This window comes from Sycon ciliatum, chromosome 3, assembly GCF_964019385.1.
Source record: "Sycon ciliatum chromosome 3, ocSycCili1.1, whole genome shotgun sequence".
Lineage (NCBI taxonomy): Eukaryota > Metazoa > Porifera > Calcarea > Leucosolenida > Sycettidae > Sycon > Sycon ciliatum.
In genome coordinates this window covers 26,614,400-26,633,040 of record NC_088645.1, presented here as the reverse complement: position 1 = coordinate 26,633,040, position 18,641 = coordinate 26,614,400, and the positions used below count along the sequence as shown (strand labels likewise).

The following is an 18,641-nucleotide window of genomic DNA, read 5'->3' as shown; positions in this document are numbered from 1 at the left end:
AGGCTTTCACACAAGACCGCCCGTGCCATACGTTCTAACTTTACCCGGTACGCCTGATCGACAGAATCAGGTTGGCTCACAGGGATAACGTTATTAGCCAGCAAACACAACTGGAAATCGAGAGCGGGTGCACAATATACTGAGTAAGCACCAGCCCCCCCCCCCCCCCCGGATTTGACCATTGCTCTTGAGCTCCTGTTCGTCGGTTATCTCATTGCCCATAATCTGTAGTTGTGTCCATGCGTGCGTGTTGGTGTGTGTGTGTGTGTGTGTGTGTGTATGTGTGTGTGCATATGTGTGTTTGTTTGCCGTGGTTTCTTTCGGCTGTGCCTGGCTGTACCTGTATATTTGGATGATACCTGTCAGTGACAACAACAGCGGACTTAACCCACAGGAAACGTAAGGCACTAATGTAGCTAAAATAAAAGAAATCACATGGAAACGAGTTATGAAGCAACCATCCACTATTCATGTGATTTTTTCTATTTTGATTATATTTATTGGCTCAGTAACCGAGTTAAATTTGCACTAATGTAGCACTTGCTATATTTATAGCTATATTTATGTAAGCTGATGATGGAGTACAGATCATTTGCTAGAGAAGAGTATTTATATCTGTCCTTGAAGACAGCGTCCGGGTCAAAAAACGATTTACAGTGCTGCTCGATGAAAGCCGATCAAGTGAGTCAAGTGTGCGCGGTGCACCACACCTTGTAGGGCGGCATGTGAACCAAGAGCCCAAGAGCCCTCCAGCCATGCCGCCCTACTGCTTGTATAGTGTGAGTGCATTTCTGTGCAAAACGAACTTTGGCTATAACGAACTAATTCTCCTGCACAATGGTGTTCGTTACATCAGGAGTCGGCTGTGTTCACATCCGCGCTCAGCCTGTATGATTGATGCTCTGCCACTGTGCACTGTGTATTGTCGATTGTGTTTTGTGCCTGCCTGTTTCAGCTACTCTCACCTGGACCGCTGCGGCTCGAATGCCGACGGCGTTTCCGTGAGTGGCTACTTGACAGCGCGCACGTAAGTACAATGTCTGTTCAGCGTACGCTGTAGAGATCGCCTGTCCGTGTCTTCACTGTCCAGGCAGGCTTGTCCGTACAACAGAACTGCGTTCTCAGTGCCATGTCAGCTACTGGTATGATCATCACCGTGTCATGGTGTATTGCCTACAGATCATACAGACGTGTAGTAGCCTATCCTGCTGCTTCTGCTTTGGCCGGAACCTGGTCAGGACACCTCCCTCTAAAGTAGCCAACAATGAATTGATTGTGAACAGGATGTGTAAAAAAATCATCGTGTGAATAGTATGATTGTGCCTTTGTGCTACATTTTGCTGGACCAGTTTCAGCTGCAGTATGCGCTGGAGTTAGGCCTAATGGCTGTGCACCATGCATGTGGCAAACCAAAGAGTTACGACCCTGGCCGGTGGATGTGATATAATTATGTGCAGCACTTTACAAGCATATCGAACTGATAGCCGTGCGAAAGATATCCAAATTGTTAGGTGTGCACGGACGCTTCGGATGCCCATGAGTGCCGCAGTGTCTTGTATACTAGCCTGCCTCATGTAGCAGCCTGTTTTGAATACAAGCTTGATATTCAAGATGCACTGCCGGCACATACGCCTGGTTTTCGTGTTGACATACACATACATAGAATGCCTAGTTTGAATAGAAGCCTAGCCCTGACATTGGCCTCTACAGCAATAAGCCTGGCCTTTATATGCGACATCACGGGTGCATTCATTGTTCATGTTTTGGACATGCTGTTCTTGTCACGACCAGACCGGAGAACAATGCGGCTGCCCCTCCAGCAGAAGCTTACGGAAGTCTTCACCTGCCAGCAGTGTATGACGCACTGCACGACACGAACCAGAACAACTCCGTATCTGAGTATGTCACCAGCCTGTGTGCTTTTGATTTGTATGTATCCGCCCATCTAGAGTTGAACTCGTCTTTGTGTGGATGCCAGTGTCGCATGCTCATGTGTGTATGTATGTAGGGTGTAGAGTGTACGCATACCAGAGAAAGAGGGAGGGAGGGAGAGACAGAGACAGAGACAGAGAGAGAGAGAGACACACACACGCACACACACACACACACACACACACACACACACACACACACACACACACACACAGGCGGATTAGGAAAAATTGCGAGAGCTTGATACAAGCAAAGGTCTTCCTTCGGTGTTGCTCACTTTGTGTTCACTCTGCAGCTCCACCTACAGCCTGTTCGGCGAAGTGAACGATGGCGTTCGTACCCAGTCTCGTGCTGCTTCACCAAGCGTTGGAGCCATGGCAATGGCAGCAGCGGTGCCAGCCCAGACAGCAGGACGCCGCACTCCCAACAGGTGTGTATAGGATGGCGTACAATTTATCTATCAAGAAAAAGGATGCATCCAGTGTGCCCAGAGGGCTCCGGGTACGTGGCTCGCACATCTGTGATGTGCTCGCCATGTACCACCGGCAACCTTATATCCGCTATTTTGACTATTTAGTACATTTGACGGCCATTTTGCTGGTGTAATGACCAGACTACCCTGACTATACACGAGCTACCCGCCTGGGTTCGGATGCATCCAGTGTGCGAAGAGGGCTCGGATGCCACAGACGCAGTTCGGACGCATCACAAATTTCCCGTGTCGTTTTAAGGCCATTGTGTCACCAGGGACAAGAGAATTAAACGGAGCGGGCCCTTTTCTGGTATGCGTCTCTTCTAGCTGTGTACTAGACCGTCTAGATGCCGTTCACCCTCTCTCTCTCTCTCTCTCTCTCTCTCTCTCTCTCACTCTCTCTCTCTCTCTCACTCTCTCTCTCTCTCTCTCTCTCTCTCTCTCTCTCTTTCTCACTATGCCTAGGTATGGTGACAATACAGCTGGCCCCGCATTGCAACCTTACGGCAGTCTACAACAGCCAGAGAGGTATAGCGCATTGCAGGAGAGGTATGTAACACATTTCATGTTCTCTATGCTTGCGGAACTGCCGGGTGCTGGCAGACTCTGAACAACTTGACAGCTCTGTATTTCTACTTCCTCCGTTAACAAAAACTTCGTGATGGATTTTGATGGATATGAAAACGCTTAGAACAGGTCAAGAACAGTTTGTATCGACTGCCAATCACTGGACGAAGGTGATTCAGGCTATGTACAGCGTCTTTACAAGAGACACTGTTGGCGGAATGAGCAGAGAGTTCAGTTTGCGTCGCTTTCGCTCGACCAATTTTGGACCTGCGTCGCTGTCGTCATCTGCTCCACGCGCGTCGTCATCTGCTGCACGCGAGTCGTCATCTCTCTCGAGTCGTTGTTCGTTGTTCAAGTCCCTAGAATACTACAATGCCCTCCCTGCTAGCATTCGTGACATCTCCTCCCGACCTGGTTTCAAACAAGAAATCTGCTCACTGCTGATTAACTCAATCTGCTCCTGCAGCGCTCACCCTCTCCCATACTTGTAAAGTTCAAAGTGATGTAAATCACTTTCCAACTGTTTAACCCACAATCCCACCTTCTCATCAATTTATCTCTTATTGGCGATGGTGCCATCGTGAGAATAAAGAATTCAAACAACAACAACAACAACAACAACAACAACAACAACAACAACAACGACAAAAGTTGAGTAGGAGTAGGAAGCAGATTTTGGCGCTCCCAGTTTTTCCCTAGATTTCTGCGGATTGAGGCTTACCCGGGATACCAGACCCCAACCATGGAGCGCAACATTAGTACTGCTGCCCGAAATGGCGAGCCACGATGGAAATCACTTACCCGTGAAGACATGAAGGCCAACACCGTAGTTTTCACCAGTCACGCCGGTATCAAGACAGTGGATGTAGCCGAGGCCCTTGTTACCCAAGGGTACACGGACGTCGCCTCCGTCCAGATCACCAATTCCAACCTCACAAAGGTAACGTTATTATCTGCTACGCAGACTGACGCACTGCTGGGGCACGGGTTTTTTATCGGCGACAGACATTTCTCTGTACGCCCTGCATTCACCAAACAACTACAACTCCATATCTTTGATGTCCCGATCTGGATCGAGAATACCGTTATCTGCAGTGCTTTGGCTGCATTTGGCCAGATCCAGGGAGACATCCGCCATGGTCAAATTCAAACCCCGTCGGGGATTACTGTAGGGACAGGTATGCGATTCGCCACCATCGAGCTGAAGGAGGGATGTCGGCAAGTTCCGTCATTTGTCCGCACAGCCGACCAGCACCAGTTTCGTGTCCGTCACGAGGACCAGAGGGCCACCTGCAGGATCTGCATGGGGGAGCACTTTGCTCGATCGTGTCCGAGCAAGCGGCCCACGAACAAACCACCCACAAATACACAGAGCACCAATTCGGCTGCACTCCCTGGATCACAACTGAGCTCGGGTACAAGTGCGCCCGATGCAGGAGGTAGTGAGGCTGTTGTGAGTGCTAGTTCAGGTAGTAGCTGTACAAACACAGACCCCAGCGCGGAGCCCGAGAGCTCAAATCAATCCACCAGCTCAGCACGCACGCGCACAGAGCCCAAGGGTTCACACTCGTACGCCAGCGCAGCTCAACAGGGAGCCCGCGCACAGTTCAACTGTACGCACGGGGCGGCCGAACAGGTGAGCACTGCACCCGACGGATCCCCTGCTAGTACTAGTACTAGTAGCAAGGATGCAACACAGAAAACCGCTGAAATGAACAGCGCCAGTGCGTCTGAGAACACAACCAGCGACGGGGAATCCAAGGAAATACAGAGCAATACTCCATCCTCTGTCGACCAAACTGAGGTAGCTGAGAGTTCCAGCTTGCAGGTAATCGCTCCCAGTACACCGCCAATGTCCGGCACCCCTCCGTCTACAGGCACTGGGGCAGGCCACGACGACGGGGCCACCACGGTTGCCTCTGACGATGCGGATTGGATACCCAGCGGTCCTCGTCGTCGCCGACACAGCCACGGCCATTCGACCATGGAGGAGAAAGCCAAGGCCGATGGGACATGGTCCTCCCCTCAGAGGAAACACCTGAAATACTGAGTCCAGATAAGTTTCAACAACTAGCCAAAAGACAAAAACAAAAACAAAATAAATAAAAATAAATAAAATTCCCCCCCAAAAAAACAATACCAATGTCAGTGAATTTGAACTTTCTAAGCACCAATGTGCGTTGCATATTCAACAAAATGGACGAGTTACTTACCTTTACCCGTTCGTGCTCTGAATCTCAGAACGAACTATCAGTCATTGCAGTCCAGGAAACCTGGGCTGACACATCAGACCCTGACAGTCTCTATGCAATCCCAGGCTACAAGCTGATCAGAGCTGACAGACAGGACTATGGTGGTGGTGTTGCCTTGTACATAGTGGAACGTTTCAACACAAGGGTACTGACAATACCAATGACAGCAGCAGAATGCATATGGACGAGAATATCCACCGGTAACCTTTCCCTCGTTGTTGGAAACATTTACCGACCACCCCGTAGCGATGGCACCCTCTTCTGTGCGGAACTGGAAAGAAGCATCAAAACCGCTAGAGCCGAAGGTGATGACCTCCTACTACTTGGAGACTTCAATGCCAAGAACAGTGCGTGGCTCACCACAGACAGAACAGATCGCCTTGGGGACGACATACAAACTCTGCTACACACATACGGCCTCACACAACATGTCAGATTCCCTACTTACATCCACCGACAAACACCTCTCTCATGTCTAGACCTTGTTATCTCCTCACTCCACACCAATGATATTCATATCCAATCACTTCCACCGTTTGGCGCATCCGATCACACTACTATCAGTGGCCACATCAATAATCAACTGCCCCCCATAATTAACAACTCCCCTCCACGATCCAGAAGCACCACATTCTGGTCATGGACAGACAGCACTATCCACCTTCTTCGAGAAGCCCTTTCACGCACAAATCTCAACCACCATCCAAACCAACACGACCTATGCCCAGTTGACACCTTCTGGCGATCCTGGCGCGACAATGTCCTGAGCATCGCCCAAGAACACTGCCAAGTTAATCGCACTCACCCCCCTTGGGACAGGAAGAACGTGCCAGCACGACCATGGATATTAAAGGGCCTCTTGAAAGAGATCAAGGATAAGCACAGAAAACACAGAATATACCTTCACTCACGCTCGCCTGACGACTGGAACACGTTCACTGCCCAAAGAAACCGTGTCACCACCCTCCTGCGTCGTGCTAAATCGGATTTCGTAAACAACTCAACAGCCTCCTCTACTTCCCTACACCGCCTCATGAAGCACCTAACTACAGCTACAAAACAACGCATACCCGAACTCGTCAGCCAAGCAACTCCTGCAACGACACCAGCACAAAAAGCCGCTGCCCTCAACGAATTCTTCATTTCACAGAGCAAGCTGTCCGTGGCCAATGCGGATGAGCAAACTCCAGCCATCAACACCACCCCTGACATCCTCAGTCCCCTTCAAGAAATCTCGACTTCCCAAGCTGAGGTCGAAAAACTCCTCCGAGGAGTTGATACCAACAAAAGCCCCGGGTTTGACTCTATTCCAAACCGCCTCCTCAAAGAAGCGGCTAAGGAACTTGCACCGTCGTTATCGTCCCTCTTTAATCTATCGTTCCAAACCGGAGAAATCCCACAGGAGTGGAAAGATGCCACCATTACTCCAGTACCCAAGCCGGGTGACCCAACCCAACCAACAAATTATAGACCCATCTCTCTCTTGAGCACTACATCAAAAATCCAAGAAAAAATTGCACATCAACTCCTCTACAAGAACATCACACCCCACCTGCCCAACCAGCAGTCCGGATTCCGCGAGAAAGACGGCACTGAGCAGCAGCTCGCCCGTCTCGTCCATACCCTCTCTACTGCGAGAGACGACGGGAAACACGTCAATGCCTGCTTTTTCGATCTAAGCAAGGCCTTCGATCGTGTGTGGCATGCAGGCCTTCTAGCAAAACTCTCCCACTATGGTGTCCAGGGCAACGCCCTGGAGTGGTTCCGACGGTACCTGTTGGGGCGTCGGCAAAGGGTCCAGGTGGATGGCGACCTATCGTCTTTCCTCGAGATCCCTGCCGGCGTCCCTCAGGGATCTGTTCTTGGGCCGCTTCTATTCCTCGTCTACACCATAGACCTTCCACACGCATGTGAGAATCCCAGCACCACCTGTAGCCAGTTTGCAGATGACACCGCTCTGATTTCCATAGCGAGAACTCTTCAAGACTGCACCCGAAACCTATAACAGAGTGTCACAGCAGCTGGAGACTGGCTTCAAAGATGGCACCTGCTGGTTAACACAGAGAAAACAGTCATCCTCCCGTTCTACCACAATAACCGCCCCCCTGAACAGCTACCCCAGATCACCCTCAGGAATAGTCCGCTTACCGTAGCGCAAAAACACAAACACCTCGGAATAATCTTTCAGCATGACCTCCGTTGGACGGAGCATGTTGAATACATAGTCAAAAAATCACTCAAGTCTTTCAATATTCTTTTTAGACTAAGGTCTACACTCACCAGTGATTCTTTATCTCACATCTATCAGACATACATACTACCTATATTCTCTTATGCGAGCAATGCTCTCACACCGTTGTCCCACACTTCCCTTGACAGGCTAGAACGACTCCAGCGGAAAGCCGCCAGAATATGTCTCCACCTTCCCCTTTACACACACTTAGAACACTCCCACCTTTTGCATCGCATCAAATGGCCAACATTATTTTCACGTTTTAAAGTTAAACATATACTCTTCGCGCATTCTCTGCGCCACAATTATGCCCCACCACATATACTCTCGCTGCATACTGCTAGCAACGTGCAACCTTCGTATAATTTACGTCGCTCTCGTACTTGGCACTTGCCAACTCCGCGGACTGACCGCTGTCTCCATTCTCCCCTGTACAAGGCCCTTCATTACTTTAATTGCCTGCCCACCCAGCTTCGCGAAATCCCTTCTCGTACTCCCTTCAAATCCGAGATATCCCTGCTGTTGCACAACTCTGTATGCTCGTGTAGCGACCACCCCTGCCCGTACACTTAAGTACGCAACTCTGTATGCTCGTGTGGCGACCACCCCTGCCCGTACACTTAAGTAGTCATTAACCCCTAGGCCCTGCCCACCCAATTCTTCCTCACTCTTTCTCCTTTCTTACACTATTATCTCTTATTGGCCACTGGCTATCGTGAGAATAAAGATTTGAAACAACAACAACAACAACAACAACAACAACAACAACAACAACAACAACAACAACAACAACAACAACAACAACAACAACAACAACAACAACAACATCATCAAGAGAACATAGGGGACTACAAAGGGCATGTAGGTGCTATTGAGCTGTGCCGGTGAGGTGAAGTGCGCTCCCCCGACCAATGGTCTCGGGATCAAGGCGCACATCATGCACCATGAGGGAAAGGGAGAGAAGAAAGACTTTGAGTGAAGAGTTATTAAATGTGATTTACTTTGGAGCTTGAAGTAATACACAAAGAGAATGAAAATCAACGATTAGTTAATGAAGATCCACGTACGTGTATCATAGTATTTATTCAGCTTAAAAACACCTGGAGGATGTTGCTGGACTTAAATTGCTGAGAGAGAGAATCCCATAATTGGTATGCCATGAGTACAGGCGAGTGGCTCATGGAATTGTCTCTTGTAATCGGGAAAGGCAGCGAGTTCCTGATTGTTGAGGATTCATTGAGCCAGTTTACGGAATGCTGTACATGCTGAGGGGCAGTGATAAGTTTGATTTTGTGAATGTATATGCAGGAGGATCGGTCAACGTAATGTTTCAGAGGAAATTTATAGCCGTCAGGCAAAATTACTGGTCAGTCGGCGACACGCATTTTTCACAAAAATTTGCGTTTCACCTGCTGGGAGAGTATGCGTGTACTCGAGTCTCATCCTGAGCACGTTTTTTTCTTCTTTTTTTCAGCTCCAGTATAGCTGTATTTTTCATTGCAAAGCCGTCCTCGATTGTTGTGTTCGTTGTTCAAACGAAGTGGACATTCAATCATGAAGGCAGAGGACATAGGAGCCTGATTGGAGTTTCTCGCGGCATAGGACGGCCACACAGAGACACTTTGGGATTTTCAACAAAAACGAAGATTATTTTTCATAATCCCCGCAGCGCTGCGCGCCTAGGGGATTTGAAAAATAATCCCCTCAGAACCGTGCAACATCCTATACAAAAAGAATGTGATTTCATCAACATTTCATTGGTCTTCGACCTACACGGGCAGGGAAAGTCCCTGTTAGTAGGCCTATAACACGGTCAGCGTGTTCTTGAGTGCAGTAACAACACAAGTGTGATCACTTCCAGACCAACGGGCGTTCAAGGCGAGTAACAAGCGCACTTGACGAAGGTGACTCTGAAATCACGTGAGCCGTGATTCACGCGGCCTGGCATTCTTGCGTCACAAGGCACGTGATTTCACCATGCCTCTCGTAGTAAAATTCAAGAATTGCGCTCATGCCTTCAGTCACTTTGCATCAACAGTCGCACAAAAAATTATTGGTGGCGCAAGAAGAAGCTTGTCGTTTTTAGTGACAAGTGATTACCGCTGCTTTTCCTTGTCAGAGCCAACAATACACTTTGTTCTGCGGCCTTGGGAGCAGTGTTGAAGTAAAAATTGCGGTGGAGGGGCGAGCTTTCCTGCGCAGGTATGACTTTGGCCGTATTTCAGCATGGTCGCGTGGAAAAATTCAAAAAAGTTTAATTCAAGGAAACCCCAAAAAGAAAGATGGGGGACATGTCCTCAGCGCTAGAAGAGGTGTTCTACTATCTGCCGGTGTATAGTTCTGGCCAATTGACGACGTAGCTGGCTGTTTTGCCAGCGCTTGTAAATTGGCTATTTTCAAGACGATCATTTGTGGCGTCAGGGGGTGATGGACCTCGTCTTCTGGGATGCTGGCGTGGCTAAGCGGTACTGCCCCAGGAGCACTTCTAAGGTGAGGCAATGTTGGCTTCATGGAGTTTTGTTCATAGCTTGTTCGTATACGCTGTGGCGTGACTCGTTTCAAGACCCATAAATAATGTGATATTTCAGCCATTTTTGAGGGTATGCAAATTTCAAGGTTCCCTTCAGAAACTTTTTTAAAGGGCTTTGCACAATCGATCCACACCCCAATGGGAACCTACCTGCAAATTTTGAGCGAAATCGGAGAGATCCATTTGCACACATACTTTGGTATTCTCGGACACGCTCTCTTAATCAATACCAATACCATTTCCGTTTTTATCGTTCCACAAGACAGAGAGATTGGAAGCTGTAGTGCAAGTCCAAGTTTCCACGATCATCAGGAAACCTGGTGGCTGATAGTTGTGGATACGTGTAGAAGCCTCTGATATCTATGGGCATTGAGGACTCTTTGGACAGTGGAGCACAGTTGAGTATCGTTATCAAGGTTGAAACGGTGTGGCACAAGTTATGCGCAAGAGTTTGTTAGTTTTTCGGCTCTTTCTAACTTTCTTGCCGTGGAGTATTTCAGAGCTCATTATCTGTCTGGTGCTACTTTGTGCACGTCTGACTGTGCAGAATCTGGTCTAGTTCGCGAACTCTAAAATAGAACTTGTTCCACACCGTTTTCCATGTTTCCAATTAATTTAACCACAAAGGAAATTTAAAAAGTGCGATAGATCTTATACCAGCCAGAAACAGTTACTTGAATTAAATAGAAATCAACTGGGGGCAAAATGCAAAACATTCGGTGAAAATAGGAGGGGGGATTGAGATATCATAAACCAGGTGGATGCACGGAGCAGGAGCATGTAATGCTCAAAAGCTGATGGGATGCATTGTTCTGGAATGGATTTCCACGAAATTGGGTTGTGATGTGGATAGGGGTGGAGTTGACAAGGATGACAGGACTGTTAATGGGAATAATATCAATATAAAAATTCATGAGCATGTGGCCTCTAATTTCCTACCACTTTGAAATTCTCAACGAAGTCCAAATTTGAAAGTGTAATTTGTGTTTGCTCGCAGTCGACATAGTTTGATGCACTCCCCACGATTTCAAGCGAATGGCCGAGGGACCTCTTGATTAGTGTGAGTTGCCAGTACGATGCAAGCCAGATATTGATTGATCGAAGAATGACAGATTTGCCATCACTGTAGATAAGAGTCATACTGTAGCTCAGTTGGTTAGAGCATTGCTCGTGAATAGCAAGGTCACTGGTACAAGTCCCGGTGGTGTGACTAATGATTTTCCTTCTTTCTTATCTGGCTTCCAAGTGTCGAGTTTCGGAGAGAAAAGAGCAGTACACAGCATATTGCTGGTGAACGAGATTTCATTTTTCTTGGCCAGGTCACGAAGTTCGTCAAAGCCGAGGATGGCAAGATCGGCATTAGATAGATCCTCAGCCATACTATGTCCACTACTTCAGAATTACCATGCGTGGAAACTAGTGGAAAACAACAGCTTAGTCATGCTCTGAAAATCCTATTAATGCGGAGTAACGGAATTTGCATCCATGCAGCACTGTACAAAAACTTTGGAATGAGTTCGAGATTGCAGAGTGAATGGGCAGAGAGCGAGTCTGCTCTGAAACATTTTCCTCGCTATATTTTAACACGGAAAATGTGGGCACAAGTTATGCGATCGTGTCCACCAGCTAAACCAGAATTGTTAATCCATGAGCCTTCCAAGTCAGAAGACCGTTGATTAGCGCTATCGAGCAGTGCTCAAGCTGACTTTCGTGCCGTGGAATGTCTCAGTACTCCTTGTCAGTGTTGTGCTAGACTGTACACGTCTGACTGTTTAAAATCTGGTTGAGTTAGTGACCTCGATCGCAGAACGTGTGCCCACATTTTTCCAGGTAACAATGTTTTCCTAGGCTCACCGTCTGATTTCCAACTATAATTATAAAGCCTTCTATAGTCCAGCCCGGCTAGACGAATAGGATAATTGATCACCCAGATAGTTGACGTCTGGATATTCGGCGTTCTACCGTGACTGTATGCTAAAAATATTTGGCTTAGTAAAGCAAGCGCCATTCAAAACAATGAGTTGATCTACTTTTCGAAAAAACTTTTTGCACCCTTTCGGTCTCACTCGATTCCTCAGTGCTCATTTTACTGGAACTGATAGCTCAAGAAAAGTCCTAATTTTTGGATTGTGCCAAGCAATGAGGTTGTTTCACCTCCACAATATGTGCGTTCTGCCCAACCTCATTTACATCAACAACGTGACTCCAAGCTGTAGATATTGGCCAATAGAATGAAGTCGGCCACAGTACATACAATGTATGTACTGTGGCTGGAACAAATTCTATGATGAGTAGACGGAAAGCTCCTGAATACTCCCGTAATCCTGAGGAAGCACTTGGTTTATAGGGTAGATTTAGTGCATACTCTACTGCACGTGCTCTCAAGAAACTTTAAATGCAGTGGATGGAGCAGTTATTTCGTTCTCACCACTCCATATGTGTATGTTGTGCGTTGTATGTCGCAGAATTTGAACTTTCTTCAACTTCTGCGACAGGCACCTTGCGAGCTGTATGCAACAGCTCATAACAGGCAGTTTCTTGTCGCAGCAGTCGCAAATCGCGTGTCGAGTGGCAGAAAGTTGTATTGTGAATCGGTCTTAAGCGGTCAAATATCAGTATTAACCATACAGGATAATAGAAGGATGTTTGATGAGATCGAGCTCATTTAATCACTGCGTTTGTATTAATGTGACCGACATATCATGCTATAGTGTATCTCTAGTTCCGGTACACGTATCTTTAGATGCCTCCTATTATCTGTTTACTCTGCTCTTTTGATAATATTTGAAGGAACGAGGATCAACCAGGCTAACTCTAGCCCTCAGCGTCACAGCCCGAGATATCAGAGTGAAGTCCCCTGCTAACGCTGCTGAACCATCCAACCAGTGTGTTGCATGAAGAGTGGAACCAACTTAGTATGTAAGATGTACACCTGGTTTGTACGCTATTTTTCCTACGCATGCATTTTCCAACTATCAGTGTAACTACATTTTGTGCTGTCCATTTCTTAGTTTATGTGGACAGCAGCCCTTCTCTCTTCATACAATTCCTCGGGAATCACGCATTCTATTGCTGAAAGTAGGTATGTAAAACACATGCAGATGTTTGCTTTAAATTTGTTCATCCGAGAAATGTTTCTCACGTTCATATCCAATCGCTATATTAGGTGCTGTTTTATCTATGCATGTCTGGTTTGCTTCATTTCTATTTATGGCAAGCAAGGACATTTAAGAAAGCTATTTGAGATTTTTGTAAATATTTTTGGTTCTTGTTTACTTACCTACGTATAATGTTATAGGGACTGGAGACTGTCATTAATGAAAACCGGAATACATGCCTCTCTGTGCGGTGTAACCCTTCGATTAATTTAGAGGAGATTAAGGATTTCTGTTAGGCTTTCTGTTTTCATTGAGAGATATGTTGGTAAGGTATTTCATTTGCGAGAACAGAAAGTTTCTATTTTATTACACAGCTAGGCTTAGTTATCTTGGATGTACATCCAAAATTCATTGCAGTATGGTTATTATGTCCAGAACTCAAAAGATGTGTATTAACATTATTATGTACATCATGATAGCTATATTTCATGTCCGATGGCGGCCTATCTTTTCGTTTTTCCTTCATTACCTTGGCACATGTTATTGGGGCTGGATATCATTTTCACTAAATTTAGAGGAGATAAAGATTTTCTGTTAGGCTTTCTGTTTTCATTGAGAGATATGTTGATGAGGTATTTGATTTGCGAGAGCAAAAAGTTTATATTTCATTACACAGCTAGGATCAGTAAGTGAGATTGTACTCTTTACACCTTAAATTAGGATTCATAATCTTCAGTATTTATCCTGAATTTGATTGCAGTGTGCGTATGGCGTGCAGAGCTCAAAGGACGTGTACCATGAGAGTTCTAATATATGTCCACTGAGGTCCTATTGTCATTTCTATGACTTGAAATTGATTTTGGTGGAAGATTAGACACACACACAGACAGACAGATTACAATTGCTTGGTCACGTTGGACCCGCATTGCTCATTGTTGTGCGTGGTGGACAAGACCCTTGTGTTGGTGTTGCACGCACGTGTGATGGCTTTCTGTAACTGTAGTGTTTCCAGGACCAGGAAGACCAGGTCCAGCCAATCTGTCTGGCGTTTGGGTCAACAAAATACGAATGACAAGAGCATGCATGCATCCACGTAACAGTAACGGTCCATGTAGATCCAAAAGCCAGCATTGGTTATGCCTTTAGGCCTACTGTTAAATAGAAGCTTCAAGCCCTATTCTTTTGGGTTTGGGAGAGTATAGTTCTTATGAATAACTGTAGAGCAGCAATTACGTGTGGAACTGTTTTTCTGTAAATCTGGAGATTAGCTATAGAATCGTGAGCTGCGCCATTAGACCTTTCAATAAAACAATGGCCCTTTATCCCTTTTCTAAGCACTCGCAGACTCCATTGCAGCCATTCACACATTATAGGGTACCTCACTTCAAACTCTCCAACTACGGTCTCTTCGCTGCATATGTTCACTTCACTTCAAAAAAAAACAAATAATATTAGTTATACTGAGCTTGTATACAAACTCCCATCTCTCCCCACACAACACTCCAGACTTGTATTTTGCATATAACAGGTACTTCGATGACGAGAATATAAACTGGTATATAAACTGGTATATAAACTGGTATATAAACTGGTGTATAAACTGGTATATAAACTCCTTTTTTTTAGGATCACACTAGTGACCTGCAGTCCGCCTTGATGGTTTTTCGACATGCACGACGGTCCCAACTTCAGGATCTCTTTCCCGTCAACGATGAAGAATACAACGTCGTCCTTTGTAACTGGTGCCTTGTGCTGCACCTGACGTTCGAGGCTGTCCTTCTTTCGCTGTTTCAGCACTCCGTCTGTCAAGCGCAGCACTCGACATGTGCGGCTGAAGAGCCCCGCGTGCCGCTCCTGCGTTTTTGCATCGACATAGAATGCAGATAGCAGGGGCGACGGAACTTCACTACTGATGGTTTTCCAATCGATGTTCTCCTTTCCGCGTCCCTCGCAGAGCGGACGGAACATGCACAGCCATAATCCGTGGCACTGCCAGTGTTCTTGGAAACTGCTGCTTGAATAATGGCATCGTGATTCGTGGTCGTCCTCAGAAGAACTAAAGAAACGTTTGGGAGTCGATTCAACAGGCTCGTGCTGATTCATTTTACTCTTACTTTGGAAAGGAGACGAACTCTATGTCTCTAATGAGCAAACGGTTCTTTTACAGAGCCCGCGGTGAGATCTGCGCGCGGTAACGGTCACTAGCACTGTGAGGTTCAAACTAACTAACTTACTTGGCGCATAGCTGTTACTTCCGATGTAACTAGTACTTCAGTACTAAAACTGAAGTCACAAAGAGTGTGTGATGGTACTGCACTGCATGTACTGCACAGAGTCAGTGGTAGTCTTGTACTTGATCCGCACAGGTTGGTGAAAGGAAGACTCGTCGAGCCATGGTTGTGGGTTGGAATTCCAATCTCTACCCTTGTGGGGAGAGGGGAGTTTGTATATCAGCTCAGTATAAGCATAATATAACCTACTCAGTTGATTATATGGGAAATATAAACCAATATACAAACCTCGGCTTCGCCTCGGTTTGTATACAGGTTTATATTTCCCATATAATCAACTGGTTAGGTTATATTATATACATATAAATTGAATGCACCAAATTTTCGGGCATGGCCCATCTTCAGTTGAATGGTTTTCTTTTTCACCCTGAAGATGGGCCATGCCCGAAAATTTGGTGCATTCAATTTATATCTAATATTATTTGTTTTTTTTGGAAGTGAAGTGAACATATGCAGCGAAGAGACCGTAGTTGGAGAGTTTGAAGTGAGGTACCCTATAATGCCCTGTATCCCTCTCCATCATGTCAGCTTCACAACTACCCCAATATCTCGCTTTTCTGCCCTAGATTTTTAACTAACCATAGTCTGTCGAGTGCATTTAGGAGAGGAGTAGGGGAACATTGGATTTTCTCGCCGTGAATAACTGGCGCTTTGCATAGGTTTTGGATCTTCATCCACACTTTTGACCCTCATGTCGGTGGCGTACCTGTGGTCAATGAAACGTGTTGTTGGTTGACATTCTTGGGTGGATCGGAAATATCATAGATAAATACGAAGGCAATTTTCGCGAATTGTGAAGAACCAGTTGCTACTATCTAATTGCACTCTTCGTGCTTCGATCATACATGACCGTAGACGTGTATCGTGTTACTGTTGCATGGGTGGACGGTTGCTTCATTTGCTTCATAACTCGTACTCATGTGTTCCTATGTACAGTGCTGGCAACTGGTATCCGACCCCCTGATCAGTGCTGGTGGTCTGCATGGTAAAGGGTTCGGAGGTCATGTAGATAGTGTTTTCAATGAAAAGCAGGGTAGAAATCATGGCACTACAGTCACGGTATTGTATGCTCGAACTCGTCTTCTTCAAAGTTCTTTCTCACACTGATACAGTACATGTAGCAGAAGATGCGAGTGAATCAGCCTTCATTAGGTATCCCGTAGCGGACGAGATAGTGGCGGGTAGTCCGCAAAACTCCGTGTACATGTACATGTACATTACATTTGCACATTATGCATGTTACGAAGTCATGAGAGTCTGGATTTTAGCAGTCATGATATGACTGCAGGCTATGGAGACCGTGAGTTGAACATGATTTCAACGGTAACTCAAACTAATTTGGCAATGAAATAATACTTTTACTTCAAAAGTACTGAAGTACAAAAGAAATTGTCGTGAGTTCCCTTCGGGACGAACACGATAATTTACTTACTTTTTACTATACAAAACAAATCAAGTGATGAATAGAAGAACTGATGTTTTCTATTTTCCATGTGGATCTCTGACATGCATGGACACTTTGCAGCTTGGTATGGGGATACTCATGTATTTTGTTGTACTTATGGCCACTTGCAACTTGCAAGTACGAAAAAAGCACAATTTTCCGAACTTTGAGGCTCCATAAGTACAACAAAGTGAATATAATATCCCCTGGTGCCAAAGCATAATAGGGAGGTTTCGGTCTACGTAATTACGTATGAAAATCCGTATTTCGTACGCGCCGGAGAGCGAGGGCAACTTTCATACGTAATTCTCTCTACGAATTTCCGTAGGAAAGCTGTTTCCAACGTTGGGTCCTCCGTAGGACTTTTTGAAATATTTTTTCGCATTTTCCGCATTTGTCCATGGCAACGTTCAAGCCGCGCGAAGCACAAGGTACACATACCGTACACCAACGTGCAAAATAAAAAGGGAAACGCGGTTTCGGTTCATGGTGCATGCGGCGGGCGCATGCAGCCAACGCGTCTCCAAAGCAACACGGCATGTTTAGCAGTCGTGGAGATATCACGTAGAGCGAAACCCAATCGCTCTGATTTTTACGTATGAAAATTCCGTGCAGTTCCTACGTTATTTTCATACGTAATTCCGTAGAGCGAAACCTCCCTAAAATGAGGATTTTACGAGCATAATGCGAGAATCCATGAAAGCATAATTCCATGATTTCGCGAGCATAATCCGCCGGAGCCTTGTAGGTACACAGCATTGCACGTTGTGCCTTCAAGGCTGTTATCGACCTGGATCGAGCCTATGAGACTGGCCACGTGGCCAGAGCTTTTTGAGAAAATTCAGTTTGCTCAGCGCATTTTTCCATTTACCCATCCTGTATTTTCACGCCATGATACAGGAAAGGAGAGAAGCTAGGACAAAGAAGCCCGTCAGCATCGCATCAATGCCAATTGGTGAAAGCATGCAAAGGGCCATGCTGGTGAGCTGCAAGGAATGGCCTATCGTGTGATATAATAATATTATCCTGGCACAAAACTATCAGGCGAATCTAATCATAGCCTAGGAGCTGTGGCATCATTTATGATTCACAGCAAGAAAGCGGCAATGCCTGTACCTATGGTTAAGTAAAATAAAGGCAACATCTAAGAAGCTGCCAGTTTCTTGCAAACATGTATGCCATTGGTCAGATGTTTGTTGGCGAGCTTGGCCCAGTACTGCAAGGTTTGGGAAGATTAGAATATCCGACGTGCCATTTGCTGGACTACTATGCTGCCAAATGTCACCTCAACGAGGAGGTGCTTCGTCAGGCTTGCATTGGCCAATCACATGACCATACTGGGTTTCATTGATTGAAACATCAATTGAAGCAAACCAACCTGACAATAACTTGCTCAGCCTTTTTTTCGTTGCAAACCTTCGTAGCCCCACCAGAACCTTCAGCGTGTGGATACACATGTCCATGCATAAGTGTCTTATAAACCAGAGAGGTTCCAGGTTGCTCAGGAAAGTGCTCAATACCGAGAGGCAGAGCTAGTTCAAACAATACGAGGACGGAAAATTGTTTTAAAACACTTTCCCGTCCTCTTATTTAAACTCGGATACTGAGCCAGTAATAAATGTTAAAAAAGAGAAGAAACACAGAACTAACGTGCATCTTTTAAATTCTCTCTATTAGTCATGAATTTGGTTGCTCCCGCGAGGAACACACGCTTTCTTCCTAACTTGACTGGCTCTTGACTGCCATCCCGAGCACACGCTGAGCGCGTCGTAGCTTCCACTCAGCAAGCCTGCAAGAAAGCACCACTCCCTGCTCCCTGTGT

General features: G+C 46.1%; 1 protein-coding gene across 1 annotated transcript in view; it reads left to right on the top strand.

Annotated features, from left to right (window-relative positions):
* The window catches only part of LOC135811923 (uncharacterized), a 72,624-nt gene extending 58,855 nt beyond the window's left edge, over positions 1 to 13,769 (top strand). The window contains exons 6-11 of the mRNA XM_065325187.1: positions 367 to 399; positions 956 to 1,027; positions 1,792 to 1,899; positions 2,228 to 2,362; positions 2,870 to 2,953; positions 12,777 to 13,769. Of these exons, the coding sequence (XP_065181259.1) occupies positions 367 to 399; positions 956 to 1,027; positions 1,792 to 1,899; positions 2,228 to 2,362; positions 2,870 to 2,953; positions 12,777 to 12,798 (454 nt within the window). The 3' untranslated portion in view covers positions 12,799 to 13,769. The remainder of the gene's footprint in view (positions 1 to 366; positions 400 to 955; positions 1,028 to 1,791; positions 1,900 to 2,227; positions 2,363 to 2,869; positions 2,954 to 12,776) is intronic.
* The last annotated feature ends 4,872 nt before the right edge of the window (positions 13,770 to 18,641 follow it).